This window comes from Ursus maritimus, unplaced genomic scaffold (genome assembly GCF_017311325.1).
Source record: "Ursus maritimus isolate PB19 unplaced genomic scaffold, ASM1731132v1 scaffold_31, whole genome shotgun sequence".
NCBI classification, from domain to species: domain Eukaryota; kingdom Metazoa; phylum Chordata; class Mammalia; order Carnivora; family Ursidae; genus Ursus; species Ursus maritimus.
The window spans coordinates 2,620,797-2,639,298 of NW_024425675.1; the positions used below are offsets into that span (position 1 = coordinate 2,620,797).

Consider the following 18,502-nt stretch of genomic DNA (forward strand, 5'->3'; position numbering starts at 1 on the left):
TCAGCAGTCTGCTTTCACAGACTCTGGCTTTTTAACTCTTCTTTCTCTCTTAGCCTTCAGTAGCTTTGAAGGCAGTTTTTGTTTATATAATTCTCTATGAAAGTGATAGGCTTGGTAGTTCAGAGCTGTATCTTGTTACCCTGAAGATTCTGTATTCCAACACAGAGAGGAGTGTTTTTAGTGGGTTCTTCTGGCAGAACTCCAGTCCTGCATTTCTAGTGTTGAACAACAAGCTAATTTCAATATTAAAGTTGTAGATTTTTAAGGCCATCTGAGCTAAAAACATTTTTGAGGGTGTGTGTGTGTGTGTGTGTGTGTGTGTAACATTAATTTTCGGGGAAAACTTTACCTGTAATTAAACAATTTTTTAGGAAGCCTTATTTTATCCTTGAACTTATTAAAATGTGATTTTGTACTTTGTATTTCATATTTTTAGATGCCAACACTATTTGTGGAGTCAGTTTTGGAAGTGCATGGTAAATTTGTTCAACTTATCAATACTGTTTTAAATGGTGATCAGCACTTTATGAGTGCATTGGATAAGGTAACTTTTTAATACATGTATATATGTATATATAATTCTACTTATTTAATGACTATTCTTTAGGCAGTTTCAGAATTAGGGCTCCTAATTGATTATGTATATGATTTCTAATCTAGACAAAGTCAAAATAGAAATATAACTTTTAGATTCATAACTGAGTGGTTAAATTGAATGCTTGAATTATATGGGAATTGAATTTCCCATGAGTATGCTATATAGGGGGGAATTGCTAATAAACTAGTATATTCTAAAAGCATGTGTAATTTTAATATTCTTTAGTGCTGACTTTTCCTTTAAATATAATACTAAGGTACTATACTGAATAATATTTGAAATAAAAATAAATATGTTTTACAAACTTTTGGATTTTGGTATACTTTAAAGGAAATTTGTTTACATGGTTATTGTAAGATTTTTAAAACTGTAGTCTTATTTTATCTATGTTCAAATACCAGTAATGAATTATGAGAATATCTTTCAATAGGAACAGTATATATAATTTTAATATAATTATCATGAGGAACACAGTTAGAAATTTACCCTGAGTTAAATATGAAAACAGGAACACACTACCATCAGATTGCCTTGTTTTGTGTGAGGCAGTAATTTTTGGATGTACAGATTATAGCATACTATATTGAACCAGCTACACTTTTACCCCATTAGTGGGGGCTAATTACTGGTCTGTTTTCTTATTTAGGCCCTTACATCAGTTGTAAATTACAGAGAACCCAAGTCTGTTTGCAAAGCACCTGAACTGGTAAGTTTTGATGGTTGCTTAAAAGTAAACTTACGAAAAATCAAGAAAAAGAAAACTGAGGAGAGTGTCAAATTAATTTGGTTTTGTAGTATCCTTTAGAAAAATAGAGGAAATTAAATTATTAAAAATAAAAACGATTATGTACATTATGTATAATTTGGCATTTAAGGAATGCAGTCGGTCATGTACTTAAAGCCTTTTCTAAAGGGATAAGTGACAGGGAAAATACTCCCATTTCACATTTGGTGTTTAAAGTACGTGTGCTTTGGAATAATTTGCATTACTTCTCACAGGGATTTTATTTCATCTGAAATCTAAAGGAAATCGTATGGTAAATTTTTGATAGTCTCTACAGGAAACTTACGAAGTTGTAAGAATTTTAAAAAGTACTTGTTTAATGTAAAAAATATCAGAGCCTCTCAAAACTCATCTAGGTGTTCTTTTGAAACTTTTATTACTTATATCAGTGCTTTATTGGGCTCCACATGTTGATTAGATTTTTTAACTTATTTCTAGTTTTTTTTAGGACATATATTTTAAGTTCTTTGGGGCATGTTCATAATTTTCAAAACATAATCTTCAGGATGGCAAAGACCCAATCCATTGATCTTACTTTGTATTGTTGCCACTTCACCTCGTTTGAGGCATGATATATATAGAAGGGCCCTTTCTAAGATTTACTGTCAATTTCTACTTGAGCTTGCTAAGTACTGTGACAACTTATTAAAGAAGTCAGCGAAGGGGATGACCGAAAATGAAGTAGAGGACAAACTCACGAGCTTCATTACTGTTTTCAAGTATATCGATGATAAGGATGTTTTTCAAAAGGTAAGTTGTTAACAGAGAAGCTTTATTTGTGTTTTCGTCAGCTTTGATTTAGTTTTGAACTGTAAATTCTCAGAAAGAAAGTAATCTTTAAAAAATGTTTTTAATATAGTTCTACGCAAGAATGCTGGCAAAACGTTTAATTCACGGGTTATCTATGTCTATGGATTCTGAAGAAGCCATGATCAATAAATTAAAGGTAATTTAAGCCTTTGATCTGATAATGTCCTAGAGATTATTTCATTAGCACATAAAGATGTTCATCGCGGCATCGTATGTAGTCACAAAATACTTTATCAATAGGTGACTGGTTAAAAATAGAGAATGTAGGGGCGCCTGGGTGGCACAGCGGTTAAGCGTCTGCCTTCGGCTCAGGGCGTGATCCCGGCGTTCTGGGATCGAGCCCCACATCAGGCTCCTCTGCTATGAGCCTGCTTCTTCCTCTCCCACTCCCTCTGCTTGTGTTCCCTCTCTCGCTGGCTGTCTCTATCTCTGTCAAATAAATAAATAAAATCTTTAAAAAAAAAAAATAGAGAATGTATATTCGTGTGGTGGGATATGCAAATACTATATTGAGAAGACAAAATCTCTCTTTATATATTGATTTAGAGTCATCCACAGGATATAAACAGTGTTAACTTTACAAAAGACTTGTATTACTTATTAATCAGTACACCTAAATTATTCCTTGAAGTACAAGTTTTGGAGTGCAGTTGAATTTCAGGTCATTTTTACGTTGTTTTAGCATACACACTGATGAGATAAATAGTAGCTGAGTCATATTTTTCCTGAGTTACTTAGTAGTTGATAATTCCTGTATAGTAGACATTGAATATACTATGTGGTCCTTTTTAAATATACCAATCAATAGTCATCTTTTGATTTTAAAAAATGATGTAAACATAAAGCACTTTATATCCCAGGATTAGAGATCCAAATTTTCTGACCTGTTGATGACAGAGTTTTGAATAATTTAAAGGAAGTGGATTTCTTCATTATTCAGTAGATGGTATTAAAAATATGCCTAAGTACCCTCCTTTTTAAACGGACTACTGGCTCAAATATGTTTACTCATCTTTCATGTGTGTTTGATACTGTATGTAAACTTTATAAGGTATCTTACATCTAGTAATGGAGCATTTTGTAGTGTCGAAATAAGATACATGGATTTGTAAAGAAGTTTTTGTTTTAAAGGGAAATTTATTGTTTCATAAATCTGTGTTTTCATTTATTCTGCAATGAAAAATTAAAAATGTTTGAAAGGTTTTGTTTTGAATAGCTGCTTTGGATTATGAATGATATAGGCCTTTGGAGTGAATATATAAGCAGGACCTTTGACCATAGACCTATCAGTAGAAACACATTCTTAATAATCAATATGGTTTTTTATTTTTCTTTTTAAATCATATTTTTAAAACCTTTCTTTTACAGCAAGCCTGTGGTTATGAGTTTACCAGCAAGCTACATCGGATGTATACAGATATGAGTGTCAGTGCTGATCTCAACAATAAGTTCAACAATTTTATCAAAAATCAAGACACAGTAATAGATTTGGGAATTAGTTTTCAAATATATGTTCTACAGGTATGAGTATGTGTTCCATTGTGGGCATTTACTAACCTTTTCAAATACTCTGATGCAAAGGATTAATGAGTGGATGCCTGATTACATTTTTTTCAATCAGTGGATGGTAGCTTCTAAAGTTACGTGTTATATTGAATTGGAATGAAATGTGTCATGATAGAAACGTTGATGGGTTTTAACAACATTTTGAGGAAGGTAAAAAAAAAAAAGGTGCTTTAGTCACTTAAATCATTTTTACAAATTTTTACTTTTAAGTTAGATATTTATCTGCTTAACTTTTTTCCTTCTAGGCTGGTGCATGGCCTCTTACTCAGGCTCCTTCATCTACATTTGCAATTCCCCAGGAATTGGAAAAAAGTGTACAGATGGTAAGTTTGCAGGAAATACGTTAGAAGACCAAAGAAACTTTAATAATTGTCCTCATGTTATGTTACTTTAAATATTTTTCCAAAGTCTTAAGAGCTCATATGATACAAAAGTATATGCACAAATGATATTTGTCTTCCTGTAGGAAGAATGTAAGTTATTGTAGTTCCTGATATTAAAACTAAAATGCTAAGGGTGTCATATAATTCTTTGTCAAAGTGTGTCTCTTATTTTTATTAAATCTGTTATCTGCTCTTAAGCAGTTATAAATTACAGAAATTTTTATGTTAGAAGAAAGTTTAGAACCCAGTACTTAAAACAGTCATTTTCTAATTTTTCATTTGAATTTGGAGCTATTTTTATGCCTCCACATTTATCCCTTATAATAGTTATTTTTATTTCTGGGCTGAATTTAGGTAAATAAATTTGGAATGTGAAATAATCTAGAAAAATGCCTTAAAGTGTGAGTGAATATAAAGCTTACAATGCTTACCAAAAGCTCTTAAAGAGACTGTATCTTCACAGCTTTATTGGGATATAATTAATATACCATATGTCCTAGCCTGTTCAGGTTACTCTAACAAAATACCACAGACTGGGCAGCTTATAAACAACAGAAATGTATTTCTCACAGTTCCGGAGGCTGGAAGCCTGAGATCAGGGTGCCAGCGTGGTCAGGTGAGGGCCCTCTTCAGGTCACAGACTTCTTGTGTCCTCGCATGGTAGAAGGGGCTGTGGGGTCTCTTTTGTAGTAAGCACTAATTCCATTCATGAGGGCTCAACACTCATCATCTGAGCACCTCCCAAAGGCCTTATCTCCTAATACTATCATATTGGGCATTAGGATTTTAGCATATGAATTTGGAAGGGACACAAATGTTCAAACCATTGCACTATATAATTCATTCATTTAAAATACAGAATTTCAGTGGTTTTTATTATATTCACAGTTGTGCAACCACCACACAATTTCAGAACATTCTTATTGCCCCAGAATTGCCCCTCCAAAACCCTCTACTCATTAATAGTCATTCCCCATTTTCCCCCAACTCCCTTCTCCACTCCTGCCAGCCCTAGGCAATCTGCTTTCTTTCTCTATAGATTTGCGTACTCTGGACATCTCACATAGAGTCATATCATTTGTGACTGACTGCATTCACTTAGCATAATGTCAGTGTCCATCCCATGTTGTAGCATGTATCAGTAGTTAATTAATTCCTTTTTATTGCCAAATACTATTCCTTTGTATGGATGTACCACATTTTATTTGTCCATTCATCAGTTGATGGACATTTGGGTTGTTTCCTCTTTTTTGGTATATGAGTAATGCTACTGTGAACATTCATGTACACGTTTTTGAGTGGACATGTTTTCATTTCTCTTGATTTCCTAACTCATCAAAAGGGGTTTCTTATTTCTTGACTGGATGGAAGTTTGGGTAGCATTTTTCTATAGAAATCTTCATTATCATATTTGGGCAGTTAGTTGAGGTTGTAGAACAGTGAGTTATGCATACATTATGACGTTTAAAATGAAAATAGTATTTCATTACACTATTCCCTAGAGATGTTTGCAATGGGTAATTTGAGTCATTTTTAAAAGTGTGTTTTTTGTTTCTTTCAAAACAAGGATTATAAAGAAAATAATAGTGTAGGTTCTGGAATCATAATTTCTGGTTTCATATGTCTGTTCTGCCATTTAATATGCTCTGTGACTTTGGGCAAATAACTTTCTGATATTTCTGATGATAGGACTAAGAGTGTTGATATGAAGATAAAATGAAATAATGTAAAGCACTTAGCATGGCATATAGTAAGTACTCAATAAATGGTAGCTGATACAGAAGAAGTAATAGTTATGGCAGTACTGGTAGTAGCAGAGTAGAGAAGTATAAACAACCAGGTAGATTTCAAGATACCAAGCATAAGGTAGACTTTCCGACTAGGAGTCCACCTTAAGGACTTCCTGCATCTTCTTTAGAAAGGCATGATAGCACAACTGTCTTAAAAACTATATGAAGAAAAGCATTCCTTTGGGTGGGCAGGTTATTATGGATTTTGCAAAAAGAATAAGCGCAAGCTAGGGATTGGAGATGGGATAGCCACGTAAGGCGTTTTGATGTACTCACCTTTCACAGTACTAAGACTTAGTTCTTAAGAGCCTGAGTTTTTGAGTTGCAATTAAGGCAGAGAATAGGGGCTGCCAGAAATAGTTTCCTTCTAACATTATGTTGTTGTTCTCTCTCCCCTTGAAATAATTTTCCAGTAACAGTTTTTTAACCCCTTCAACTTTTATTAATGTATAACCTTCATCAGGTTTCAGTTTCCTCATTTGCACACAGAAAGTGGGTTCTTTTCGGACTATAAAATTATGATTCCAGGAGTATTGTCTTCTCCATTTGGATTTTCTCTAATTACCAGTAGAGGGAGTTTGTCCTTCTGTTTTTTCTTAGTAAATCCAAGTGTTCAGTTACATAGGACTCAAAATCCATATGTGTACCTAACAGTGTATATTTTCGCTTGTAAATTAATTCATCTTGCCTTAGTGATCATTTTTATATATTTTACATCTTAATCTTAAATATAGCTGTTGGTCAAAAATTACTTTCATTTTACACATATGAATCTTAAAACTATGGAAATTAAAAGTAACTTATTTTATACATTAGACTAGTAAATCTTCGTTGTTGTATTTCTTTTGTACCTGGTCTACAAATCTAATAATACTGAAGAAATACAAAGTAGTGTGTATTAATGCAGCTGTCTTTAGAAGTGAATATGAATTGTTTATTTTTAAGACCCTTTGAGTTCTAATTAATACCTCAAATGGTATTTAAAGGATGGTGTCCAAGCCTGAAGATTCTTTATTTTAAAATGAGAAGTTTAGGCAAGATATATTTTTTTACTAGTAAACTTTGGTAACATAATTGTTTAATAACATAATGAAGCAAGGCTTTATAGCTTTTGTCTTTGAATATCAGATGAATTTATAATGTTTCCATTTTGTACTCAATCTTTTTGTTCTTGTTACAAATATGAAAATCTTTATAATCAGATTTTAATTTTAAGGATAAAGGAATGTTTTCTGCTGGCATCTATATCATTATCAATAAAACTTTCTTGATAGTACTAGTTGCTAGGAGTAGAAAGAGGCAAAACATGTGCCTTTGGAGCTTGGAATATACAACCTGATGCAGGGCTCGATCCCTGGAATATAAATCCTTGCACTTAATTTAAAAAGAACATTTTAAAGTTTGGTTTTCTCAATTTCAAAATGTTTTATTTTGCTTTTGTCCATAAAGTCATTATAAATGTTTCATAATTAGGAGTTATATAATAGTAATTGAATTTTATTGACAACCTTAGAGGTTATTAATTAGTCAAAGCCTACTTCTAGGATCCTTTTATGACATTATTTTGACTTTCATTTGTCTAGATTAGAACCAGGCAGAAAATCTTAAGTATTCCAGGTGTCATTTCCTATTTATCATGCCAGGGGGTTGGTGAATTTGCACCATTGAAGGGAAAGCGTGTTCAATAAGTTTCAGCTTCCCGGGACTAGGCAGACTTGGAGTGAACTGCTGAAAGAATTCACTAATTCTCTTGGCTGGAAGGTCAAACATTGCTGATAGCTTTACTGAAACTTTGTTTTGGGGGTACAGAAGGTATGATATACAGTTAAAAGCTTTAGGTGTAATATTACATGTGGCACATCATGCTGAAAGTATGTCCACAATTCTGAATTGTGATGTGATGTGTTTGCTCATTTTTCAGTTTTGTAATGAAATTGAGTATTTCAGTTTTTGGGTTTTGGGGGCGGTTTTTTTGGTTGTTGTGTTGGGTTTTTTTTTTTTACATTTCATTGTCATTTTCTCACTATATATTAGATGCTGACTCTTTAAAAGACATTTTTTGGATTGATGTCGTACAATTACAAATTCAGTTCAAGGAAGGTTTTTTAATTTTAAAGCAACATTAATAGAATGTTAAATTTTTTATAATATCAACAAAAGAAGATAAAAGATGAGTACTTTGAAGCTTTGTTTGTACTGGTGTTTGGCTGGATTGTAGATATCACGTTATAGGTAATCACAAAAATATTAACCTGTCACTTCAGCAAGGGCATATGTTGGCAAATAGGAAAATAGAAATGAAGGTCATGATTTACATTTTCATTTTGAAATTTATATGATATTGTTTTTGGTCAGTAATTAGTATTTATAAAGTCCAAATTGCTATCATTCAGAACTGATAATTAATCATTGACTATGTCATTTCTGAATTTATACAAAAAGCCAAATGTGCTGGGCTTAGTGAAGAGAACCGTAGACAAAGTTGTAAGTGAAAAGAGCTGTGCTAATATTTGTATGATCTTGGTCAGAGACTTGTATGGATATGTTTTCTCACATATAAAATGAGTAAGTATACCAGATGAGTTATAATGTCTTTCCTAACATCAACTTTTTGTGTGTAGTAATAGTTAAGTAAGTTATGTTATAGTAGCTGACAATAATTAATTTTTTTTTTTTTACAGTTTGAATTATTTTACAGCCAGCATTTCAGTGGAAGGAAACTTACATGGTTACATTATCTCTGTACAGGTAAAATGCATTTAATTTTATCTAGTGTAGTGAAATTTACCTGATACGAGTATGTTCATAATTTAAGAAAAGATTTCTTATATCCTAATGATAGTTTTTTTTTCATAATGATGGCTTTTAACATCTTTTCCTTTATCTACCCTGCTGGTTATCATTAAAGCAACTATTGATGAAGTTTAAGTACAGCACTTCTTGTTTTTTTTTAAGATTTTTTATTTATTTGAGAGAGAGCACAAGCAGGGGGAGGGGGAGAGGGAGAGGGAGACGCAGACTCCCCACAGAGTGGGGAGCCTGCTGCGGGGCTCAATCCCAGGACCCTGGGATCATGACCCAAGCCAAAGGCAGACGTTTAACTGACTGAGCCACCTAGGCGCCCCAAGTACAGCACTTTTTAATAGTGCTTTATAAAATTATGCTTATATTATTACTGCATATTAAAAAAGTTTCTGAATTTTATAATAGTTTATTACATTTCTGTAATACACCAGTTTAACTAGACATTAGAAATGTTACCTAGAAACCAAGACTTGAGTCAGATACTCTTAAAAAAACTGTTTTCTCTAAGTATGTCCGAAATCCTCAGAAATTTCTTCAACCATTATAGCATCATAGGGTGATCTAACCATTTGATTTTTATTTGTGGTGCTATAGTGAACTGCAATAGTAAATGCTTTTTCCAAGTGGTTTCTATTTTTAGAAAATTTTAGTCAGAATCCAGTCCTTTCTTCTTTTTGGAACAGTGGGGTCCATTTATTTGATAGTAGGATTAATACCTGAACGATTGAAGACTGTGTACAGTTGCTCTGAGTTGCGTGAAGATGTTAGCCAAAGTAAACAAATTCTCTCTACTTCCGTTAAAGCTATGCTTTGAAGTACATTGAATCAACTTTCCCTTTGTATAAGGAAAGGGTATGTATCTCTTAGAAATGGTATAAGAAAATTTGATCAATCAGGTGCCATAACACTTATTAGGAAATTTCTGTTCACTCACATGAGAGAAATTTCATTAAGAGAAACTTCATCTAAGTAATTTCTTTTAAGTGCCATTTATTTGACTAATTTATATTTGTAATATATCTCATTATGTTAGCAATACATATTAGTACATAATTAGTACATGGTAATACTTATACAAGTTCATCTTTATTAAACAAGTTGGGCATTTACATCTTTTCAGCAGTTTGTGAAAATAAAGAGATATGATATTTTTAATAAGTGGTCAGTTTGTACTTGACCTTTAATTGTACATCTGTTATGAATTTTTTCTATTCTTATTTAGTAAATATAATTGGTTTTAAGAAAAACATTGCTCAACCAGTGTTTTATTTATTTTTTTTAATTATTTATTTATTTATTTTAGAGGAGAGAGAGTGTACACAAGTAGGAGGGGCAGAGGGAGAGAGAATCTCAAGCAGACTCCCCGCTAAGTAGGGATCCTGACATGGGGCTCAATCTCACAACCCTGAGGTCATGATCTGAGCCGAAACCAAGAGTTGAATGCTTCACTGACTGCACCACCCAGGTGCCCCACTCAACCAGTGTTTTAGATAACTAAAAGAATTTCTAATATATCTTAATGTACTTTAATTTATTTTTACTTTCCCTGAATGTCTTGCGGAGTTTAAACTCTCTTTGTTTTTCTGATTACCTCAGCAATAATCAGCCTGTCTCCTAAAGTATTTTAATGAGGGTCTCACTTTTTTGGTGTTCAGCAACTAATTGTATATAGAAATAAAGAAAAAACTATGTATATAGTTTTCGCGATTGGAATTTGACCTGGAAAGTGTTACCAATAACACCTAAATAGGGAAAAGAACAACGTTCTTTTCCTGTTTTTGAACTATACTAAATTCCCAAGCTGGTCCATAATAACCAGGTTTTTTTCTTTTTTTTTTTTGGTCTTACTTTAGTGTTGTGTATATGTGTCTTAATTAAAGCCAAATAGTTTATTCCTTTGGAAAAAAGATGTTAGCCTTGTAAATTCATTTCTTGTTTTGAAAGCAATGAAAATACCTGTGATCTATCAGTGAAGCCATTGGCTAAGGTTTTATTTTGGTTTTATTTCTCATTTATTCATTTACTCATTAACAAAAGGTTCTCAAACACCATCCACCTTTAAGATGCGTGTTCTCATGTCCCCACAGTTGTCATAAGGCTCCAGGGCTCCTTTAAAACATTGGCTCTGATTCTGGACTGATCACTCAGAGTTCTGTTTCTTGAGAACCCCTATCATTCATACTTACACATATAATCAAAATTACTCTTTCCTAGTTCATTTCCACATTTCCTGGTATTTTTTGTATTGTAATCCAAGAGTCTTTACAATTGATTGGAGATGGTGTATCGAGTGGTATTTGGAGGAAGTTAGAACCAGAAGATATAGGGTTATTAGCCTATTAAGTCTGTAACCTTGAACAAATTACTTAACTTCTCTGAGCCTGTTTCTTCATCTTTCTCTTTGTAAAATTCATTTATCAATTCAGAGAATCATCTTCTTTGTTCCTAGTACTTCTGTATGCCAAGTACAGATAAAGTACAGCCCTCAAAAAGCTCACATCTAATGGGAGGACAGACAAGTAAATAATTATGGTAAATGTTTTGAATGTTATAATAGAGAGGCAAGCCCAGGGTATTAGTTTCCCATAGATTGGTGATAGCATACAGCCACTGGTAAAGGAAAGCTTCTGAGTAAATAACATCTAAACTTGGTTTTCGAGGGTGAATAGGACTTAGCTAAGATAGGCAAAGAAGAGTGTTGAGAGCATATTACCAACAGAGGTAAGAATTTTAAGTAGTAAGCAACTATGCTATGAGATGTGACAAGAGCTACTGAATGAGAGAACGATGAAAACTCCGTTGGATTTATGACTAGGATATGGGATAGAATTATTCTGAGAGAACAACTGGATGAAGAAATAACAAATACGGAACCCAGAAACTTATACTGTCTGGATATAAATAAGTTTTATTTATGGCACATCAAGATTTTGTAGGAATCCCGAGTCAGCTGCTGAGAGATAAGTTGAGAAGTGAATTCAAGGAAGATAACACTTCCGTGGTTAATACATAAATATGTAGATAATATATAAATAATACATATAATTAGATCACAGTAGCAATTAGTGAACTGTGTGTCCTATAAATGTTGGTTATTTGCCAAAATGAAAGTCACACCATATTGTTGCACGTAGCTTAAAAGGTAGTGATTCTTTCCTTGACTGAATTCTTGTCATTATTGATTTCAAGTACTTTAACAGCTAAAATTATGAGGGATTTTAACATTATGTAATGTCCAGTCCATATGTAGATTTCCCTGACTGTCCCCAGAGAGACTTTATTGCCTGTTTTAATGTAATCTGAGATCCCTAATTGCATTTGGTTATAGTGCTTTCCCACTTCCTTTCCCCCACCACTTCTTCCCTAACCCCCTTTAGCCCTCTTGACATACTTTTTTGAAAAGATGAGACAGTGTTTTGGATTTGTCACATTATTTACTTGTGATGTATTTTATTTATTTTCTATTCCTTATCCTTCTCTAAATTAGTATTTCTAAATTAGGTCCAAAAGTTTGGTTCTATTCAAATTACATATTGTCAGCAAGAATACTTTTTTTTTTTTTAAAGATTTTATTTATTTATTTGACAGAGATAGAGACAGCCAGTGAGAGAGGGAGCACAAGTAGGGGCAGTGGGAGAGGAAGAAGCAGGCTCCCAGGGGAGGAGCCTGATGTGGGGCTCGATCCCATAACGCCGGGATCACGCCCTGAGCCGAAGGCAGACGCTTAACCGCTGTGCCACCCAGGTGCCCCTCAGCAAGAATACTTTTTAAGCAGTCCTGTATACTTCATAGTGCATACATCCGGAGGCATGTAATGTCAAATCGTCCCACTATTAGAGACACTAAAGTTAGTCACTTGGTTAAGGTGATGACCACCAGATCTCTTCATTGTAAAGATACTCTTCCCTTTTCAATGAACAGGGGATCCGAGGGGTGATACGTAGGTCCCATGTGAATACCCTTTTTCAGGAACAACCTTACCTGATGGCTTTGGCACCCATTGATGATCATGGCTTGAATCAGTTATTCCACTACTGGCTGCAAATTTGCGATACTCTGTCACTCATTCAGCATTTAGTAACTGACATTCTTCTGTAAAGAAAGGCTTTGCCTTAGAGACTGAAGAGCTGTTGGTAATAAGAGAGTAACTTGGGTGAAACTGTTGTGAGTTCTGCCCACTTGTTACTTCCTGTAGTTGTAAATACCTCTTTAGTTATGTTTGGTGTATTTTTAAAAGTATGTGTGTATCAGAATGCCTTATTCTAGTTTGGAGTTACATCAAGTTTGCCAACCTATTCTGTGGGTTAAATGACCTGTATTATCATTTTCCTTTTCTGCTTACATGGCAGTAATTAAATGAATCATCAAATTAGGGATGTCCTTCCCTGCCCCACATGTGCCCTCTACTCTTTTACCAGTCTGTTCAACTGTGAGCTAATAGAATGGTGCTGAAAAGGGGAGCAAGAGGCCCATGTACCCCTAATGCCAACAATTAAAAAATAGGAAAAAAAAAAGAGCCTTAATACAGTACTAACTAGTTTTCCTAGTGTTGCAGAATGAACTTAATAATAAGTAAATGATACTTTGACCCTTTACTTGCATTGTCTCCTAATGCTCCTTGGGTTCTGTTGGTGATAAAAGACTGTTTGGTGTGGCAAGGAGCTCGTTCTGGGTCCCAACCCATTACAGTATATCATAGCATCAGTGATGTGTGGCCTGATGGTCTGCTTCATCGTCTAGGCGCTTGATGCGTTGTTTCATACTTGTTTCTGACATGTGATTAAACAGTCCTTGTACAAATGGTCCAGTTTATGTGGTATTTTGCTTTCACCACATTTCCCAAACTTACATGTTGAGATGAGAGTCCTTAAAGTATTCTTTGTACTATTGTCAGGATACTCCTAGTGTTAACTTTTTACTTAAGCTCGGTGTGTGAATTGATTATTCTAATTAATGTATTAAACCTCCTTTCATCAAAATTCAGAGACAAGGAATTTTTTCTTTAGGTGTTTCCAAATAATTATCTGAATAACTGTTGTTTCTGAAATAGGTTGGGGCATGATGACAGTTAGAATAGGCATCTCTGTGATTATAAGTTGGAGAATTGACTTAATATCCTTTAAAAAATTTTAATTATATATATATAAATTTAAAAAGCACAAAATCTTCATCAGAGTTACTAATTACCACTAACAGGGAGAATGCATAGCCTCTATGGTAAGTTCATGTGAAATACAGCTTCCTTGAGATGTAGAGCTCTAAAGCTAGATCTTGTGGTGGTTTATTTTATAATCCATTAACAATCGAATAATGCAGGCTGTGTGTGTATGAGAGAGAGAGACACACAGATAAGTACCATCACTAAACCACAGCTTTATGCTTTAGGAAACAGTTCATTGAGCTTTTTATTTTACATGTTACATAGTACATACATGTTGGTCATACTGTTTGTTATAAACTTTTCAGTGTGCTATCTCCCTGAGATGTTGCAGAACCATAGTGTGCCTAAACCTGCTGTATCCTTTCTAGCTTTCAGGGTAGTGTAGAAGCTAGAACTTTTTTATTCTATCAACTATTTGAACAAAATAATGGGTCTATCTTTTTTGTTTCTCCTTCCATTTGTTTGCCTCTAGGAAGTTACTGGGGAGAATAATGTTTGTTTATGAGACAAAATAGCATTGTTAAATTTTAGCAGAAACTGTGGGTTAGACGGCGCCATTGGAGAAGCATCTCCTGTATGCTTGTAGACCTCCCTGAGTGCTTGAACCTTGCCAGATAGAGACAGCACATGAGGCGGTTATTGGTTGCAAGCTGTCATTCTCATCCATTGTCTATCTGTCCATTTCTCCTCCTACCCTCACCTCCTCTTAACTGCTTTTTCTTGCCCAAGTCATAGCCTTTCTAGTTATATTTAAAAACATTGTTACCTACTGGTAGAGGTAGATAGTTTAATTGTGATTTATACTGCATACTCAAAACTAATAGCCTTCTCTCCAACCCCCCAGACAAACAAACTGATTACACTGCTAGCAAGAATGGCTTCATAACAATTTAATAAGTCCTTGGTTCATTCTTTCAGGAGAACGAACCTGAAATAAACAGCTATTACTCAAGTCATTTTGAAATGTTTCTTTGAATGATCAGTTTATTGTCACAATTTTGTTTTAATTGTAGGTGAAGTTAAAATGAACTATTTGGGCAAACCGTATGTAGCCATGGTTACCACATACCAAATGGCAGTTCTTCTTGCCTTTAACAACAGCGAAACTGTCAGCTATAAAGAGCTTCAGGACAGCACTCAGATGAATGAAAAGGAACTGACAAAAACAATCAAATCATTACTTGATGTGAAAATGATTAACCATGATTCAGAAAAGGTATGGGCTAGTATTTCAAGGAATTTAAGCATTATGAACATTTTATCTTTTTCAAGAGATGTCTGCAGTTTTTAAAGTAAGGTTATAATTGGTAATGCCGTTTGTACTTTGGAAAGCACTTGAGTCAGCGAACAGTACTGCCGGCTCCTTGCAGCTATGAGCTTCTGGAATCACAGAGAAGTTGGTGTCTGTATGCCCTTTATAGTTTGATTTAATTTGTCCTGTACTGTGACAGTGCACTGAAAATTGTGAAAGAATTGCCATCAGGTGGATTCTGGTTAATTGAGGTTAGAAACTGTAGCGTATCATTTTTTTTCATGTGTTTAATTGCTATTTATTTAATTACATGGTTCTGTAATAGGAAATGACCACCTATTGATATTATTTGTATGTGTATTTGGCTTGTGTGACCGTCCTAAATTCTCTCACTCTCCTGTCCCTTCATTCCAGGATTCAACTAATAACCACCGTATATTTGTACTATCTGTCACAAGAATAGCAAGCCAATAATATACTTCTTTTCTTTTTAGCTTTTTTTCCTAGTAACAAGCTTTTGTTATTGTTATAGTATATCGTGGATATTTAAGTGGTTCAAAAGCAACAGATGTGAGTTAAATCTCCTAATTCAAATTGTGCCTGTAAGAAAAAAATTCTTATAAATGAGGTGTTATTTTTATTTTGGTGAAGGTAGTAGCCTACTGTTTCTGTCATCAATTCATTTAATTGATGATATATTTTTTTAAGATGTATTTATTTATTTGGGGGGGTGGGAGGGGCAGAGGAAGAAGAGAAGCCTAAGCGGACTCCTCACTGGGTGCAGAGCCCAACATGGCTGGATCTCACATGAGCTGAGCTGAAACCAAGAGTCAGACGCTTAACTGTGCCATCGTTGCGCCCCTAATTGATGATATTTTGTAGCCTATAATTGAACAGCTTTATTTATTTTTTTAAAGATTTTATTTATTTGACAGAGAGAGAGACAGCCAGCGAGAGAGGGACCACAGGCAGGGGGAGTGGGAGAGGAAAAAACAGGCTCCCAGAGGAAGAGCCTGATGTAGGGCTCGATCCCAGAACACCAGGATCACGCGCTGAGCTGACGGCAGACGCCTAACAACTGTGCCACCCAGGCGCCCCAAAATGGCATATATTCTGAAATTCAAATCAAGCTTTTCTTAATACTGAGAAATGATTAATTTTTCTGACTTCAGAATCCTAACAAAATATTAAATTCTTAATATTAAGATTTTAATTAAGTCAATTAATTAATTATAAGTTAAGCATGAATTTTTTAAAACCTAAAGTTTAAGTTTAAATTTGTAAGCTTTAAAATTAAGTGCTTAAGAAGTTGTATAGTTTTCTAAAATATATTACTTTTGCTGCCCAGGAATGTACAAAATACAGATTGCTTGTTTGCACATTAAATTTTAATTATGAATCTGCCATTCCTTAGCAGAACTTCTTAGCTTATTATTGAGAATGAGTTATTTGCCAAGTGCTTCTTGATCCTGCTGATGAGAAAACTCACTGTATGATCAGAGTGGCTTTTTTAAGCCTGATAGAGAAGTTGTGATTATAAAAATTGGCTTAACAACTTTCGCTTGAGAAAAGGCCACTTAAGAAAACATGAGTTCATGGGTAAACCATGAGAACAGCACCAGGGTCATGTGTGCCGCTGGAAACTACCTGCTCTGTTGTCCAGTACGTACAATCTATATTTTGTTATGGCAGCACTTTAAAAGACATTTGGTTGTTCACTTTTTCAAAATGGGATGATAGAAAAACTATGAACCTAGTAGTCCATAAGAATTAAAATGTTAAATTCTGTTTAAGCCAGTGAGCTTTGACTGTTTAGCCAGTGGTTATATATATAATAGTTGGGCCAGGAAATAGCTTATTTCTAAATCTTAAACAGATTAAAATTCAAGTGTAAAATTAGAAAAGAATTGTTTTTTGCTTCTTTCTTTGACGGAAGACTTTACTTCTCTCTAAAATAATCTTTATAATGTAAAATGAGAGTTTAGTCGTCTTTGGTCATTTAATTTTATGGCATATTACTTGCAGCAACTCTTATTTAATGATTTTAATTTTTATAAATATAAATGAATTATTTTTAATTATAGGAAGACATTGATGCAGAATCTTCATTTTCATTAAATATGAATTTTAGCAGTAAAAGAACAAAATTTAAAATCACTACATCAATGCAGAAAGACACACCACAGGTAAGTGATTCTTAGTCTCATTTCTTTCAGAAATATTTAAGCCTTGGACTTCACAAGTGGTAACTGAGATAATGCAAAACTTTGCACATCTGAATTAATAATGTGATGCATTTTTTTCTGGTTTATTCTCTGAATTTACTAATCTTGCAAACAAAACCGCTGCCAGTATTTTATATTATAAAAATAGGAATATAATGGGTATCTAAGGAAAAAGGTGTTGCAGTATAGTCATACTTGTTTTTAGACTGTATTAAAATGTGGAGCGTTACTTGCATTCTTCACAAAAATTCCTACCTTGAATAGTAATATAATCTCTCATATTTTTCATTTGTAAAATAAGGGAAAGGTTTGTTTGTAACATTTCTTTCAAAGAAAAGTTGTTGGAAATGTTTCTCAAAATTTCATGTGCAAATGAACCACTTGGGATCTTGTTGATACTCAAAGTGTGACCTAGTAGGTCCAGGAGTGTTCAGACTACCGATGAGCTGGTTTGCAAGGTGAACATCTGCTGTTGATTCTTTTAACTCAGCAACGTATATTGCTTTGTTATGGGATAGCTCGGTAATGTCACTTAAGTTCCTTGATTGCCTTCTGTGTGCCGCACCATCCTTGCGCATGGGGCAGGGTGTAAAGTTATATAAGCTGTCAGGCCCTCTCCAGGAACTTACTCCCCCTTGGGGAGACCAATGTTAGTTAACTGTTAATTGAATTTGAACCCTAAAATGTTTGCAATCCCATTTTTCTCTAGACTAATGAATAATTTGTAATATGGGGATTGTATTTTATCTTTTATTTTTAAAAAGATTTTATTTCTTTATTTGAGGGGAGAGGGGCAGAAGGGAGAGCGAGAGAGAATCTCAAACAGAAATCTTGAAAATTATTCTGTGTCCTTTAAGTTCTATTTTATTGCCTGTTTACATTAAATACATTTTACAATACTGTTTATTTTTTTTAATAACCTTCCAATTTTAACCCAAGAAATTATAAATAACTCACTGTAGGTTATTTGTTTGGTAATGGTTATATGATAATGGGCACATGATAACTGTATAATTTTGATGCTTGGTATTGATTGGAAATTTATGTAAACTCACTGATAAAATGGATTATGAAAGGTTCAGTGACTTAATATCTCATTTGCTTCCAAACCCCCCCCCCCCCCCGTAG

The 18,502-nt window shown here is 34.0% G+C and overlaps 1 protein-coding gene across 2 annotated transcripts in view; it reads left to right on the forward strand.

Moving 5' to 3' along the window:
• CUL2 (cullin 2) overlaps positions 1–18,502 on the forward strand; it is a 97,546-nt gene that overhangs the window by 76,273 nt on the left and 2,771 nt on the right. For both annotated transcript variants that reach the window (XM_040645255.1, XM_040645254.1), the window contains exons 11-19: positions 437–544; positions 1,245–1,304; positions 2,004–2,132; positions 2,242–2,328; positions 3,561–3,713; positions 4,004–4,081; positions 8,613–8,679; positions 14,911–15,113; positions 17,234–17,335. In XM_040645255.1, coding sequence (XP_040501189.1) covers positions 437–544; positions 1,245–1,304; positions 2,004–2,132; positions 2,242–2,328; positions 3,561–3,713; positions 4,004–4,081; positions 8,613–8,679; positions 14,911–15,113; positions 17,234–17,335 — 987 coding nt within the window. The remainder of the gene's footprint in view (positions 1–436; positions 545–1,244; positions 1,305–2,003; positions 2,133–2,241; positions 2,329–3,560; positions 3,714–4,003; positions 4,082–8,612; positions 8,680–14,910; positions 15,114–17,233; positions 17,336–18,502) is intronic.